Source organism: Geospiza fortis, unplaced genomic scaffold, assembly GCF_000277835.1.
Source record: "Geospiza fortis unplaced genomic scaffold, GeoFor_1.0 scaffold4509, whole genome shotgun sequence".
NCBI classification, from domain to species: Eukaryota; Metazoa; Chordata; class Aves; order Passeriformes; family Thraupidae; genus Geospiza; species Geospiza fortis.
In genome coordinates this window covers 5,613-6,414 of record NW_005055039.1, presented here as the reverse complement: position 1 = coordinate 6,414, position 802 = coordinate 5,613, and the positions used below count along the sequence as shown (strand labels likewise).

The 802-nt window shown below is 63.7% G+C and overlaps 1 protein-coding gene across 1 annotated transcript in view; it reads right to left on the bottom strand.

The window, feature by feature from the left end:
* LOC115949199 (pyruvate carboxylase, mitochondrial-like) overlaps window positions 1-796 on the bottom strand; it is a gene marked incomplete at its 3' end in the record, with an annotated part of 3,017 nt that extends 2,221 nt beyond the window's left edge. The window contains exons 1-2 of the mRNA XM_031065682.1: window positions 710-796; window positions 17-261 (exon numbers count right to left, since the gene is read on the bottom strand). Coding sequence (XP_030921542.1) covers window positions 17-261; window positions 710-782 — 318 coding nt within the window. The remainder of the gene's footprint in view (window positions 1-16; window positions 262-709) is intronic.
* Between the last annotated feature and the right edge of the window lie 6 nt (window positions 797-802).

Sequence of the window (802 nt, the reverse complement as noted above, 5' to 3'; positions counted from 1 at the left end):
CCAGCCCCCCCAGCACCTTGATGAGGTCCCCGAGCAGCTTGTTGGCCTCGGTGTAGGCCTTCCTCACCTCCTTGAACTTGTGTCCCAGCCCCATGGCGTGGGCCTGGAAGTGCAGGTTGGTGTACTGCCCGCCCGGGATCTCGTTCTCGTACACGTCCGCGTTGCCCGACTTCATGGTGGCCGTGCAGTCGAAGGCGGCGTAGAGGCCCCGCGCCGCCTCCCAGTACTCGCTGTACTCGAACACGCGCTGCAGGTCGATGCCTGGGGACAAGGGACAGCTGGGGACATTTGGGGACACCCAGGGACATGGCAGGCACACCACGGGGGTGTGGTGTGGGGGCGTGGTGGATTCGGGATGAACTCCTGGCTGTGGTGGCACCTCCAGGGTTGTGGTGGCATCTCAAACCCTTGGGGACACCTCCAAACCCTCGGTGTCCCCCCAAACCCTTGGTGACATCTCAAACTCTTGGTGACATCTCAAACCCTCATTGTCCCCTTCAGCCCTTAGTGACACCTCCAAACCCTCCGTGTCCCTCCAATCCTCATTGTCACCTTCAGCCCTTGGTGGCACCCCAAACCCTCGGTGACATCTCAAACCCTTGGTGGCACCTCCAAACCCTCACTGTCCCCAAACCCTCCATGCCCCTCCACCCCTCATCATCACCCCGGACTCCCCCTCTCCCCCTCCTTGTCCCCGCCATGTCCCCACCTGTGTCCAGGGGCGTCCCTCGCGCGCAGGCCACCACGGCGCCCATGCTGGGCTGGGAGGTCATGCCGGACATGGCGTCCACGGCCACGTCCA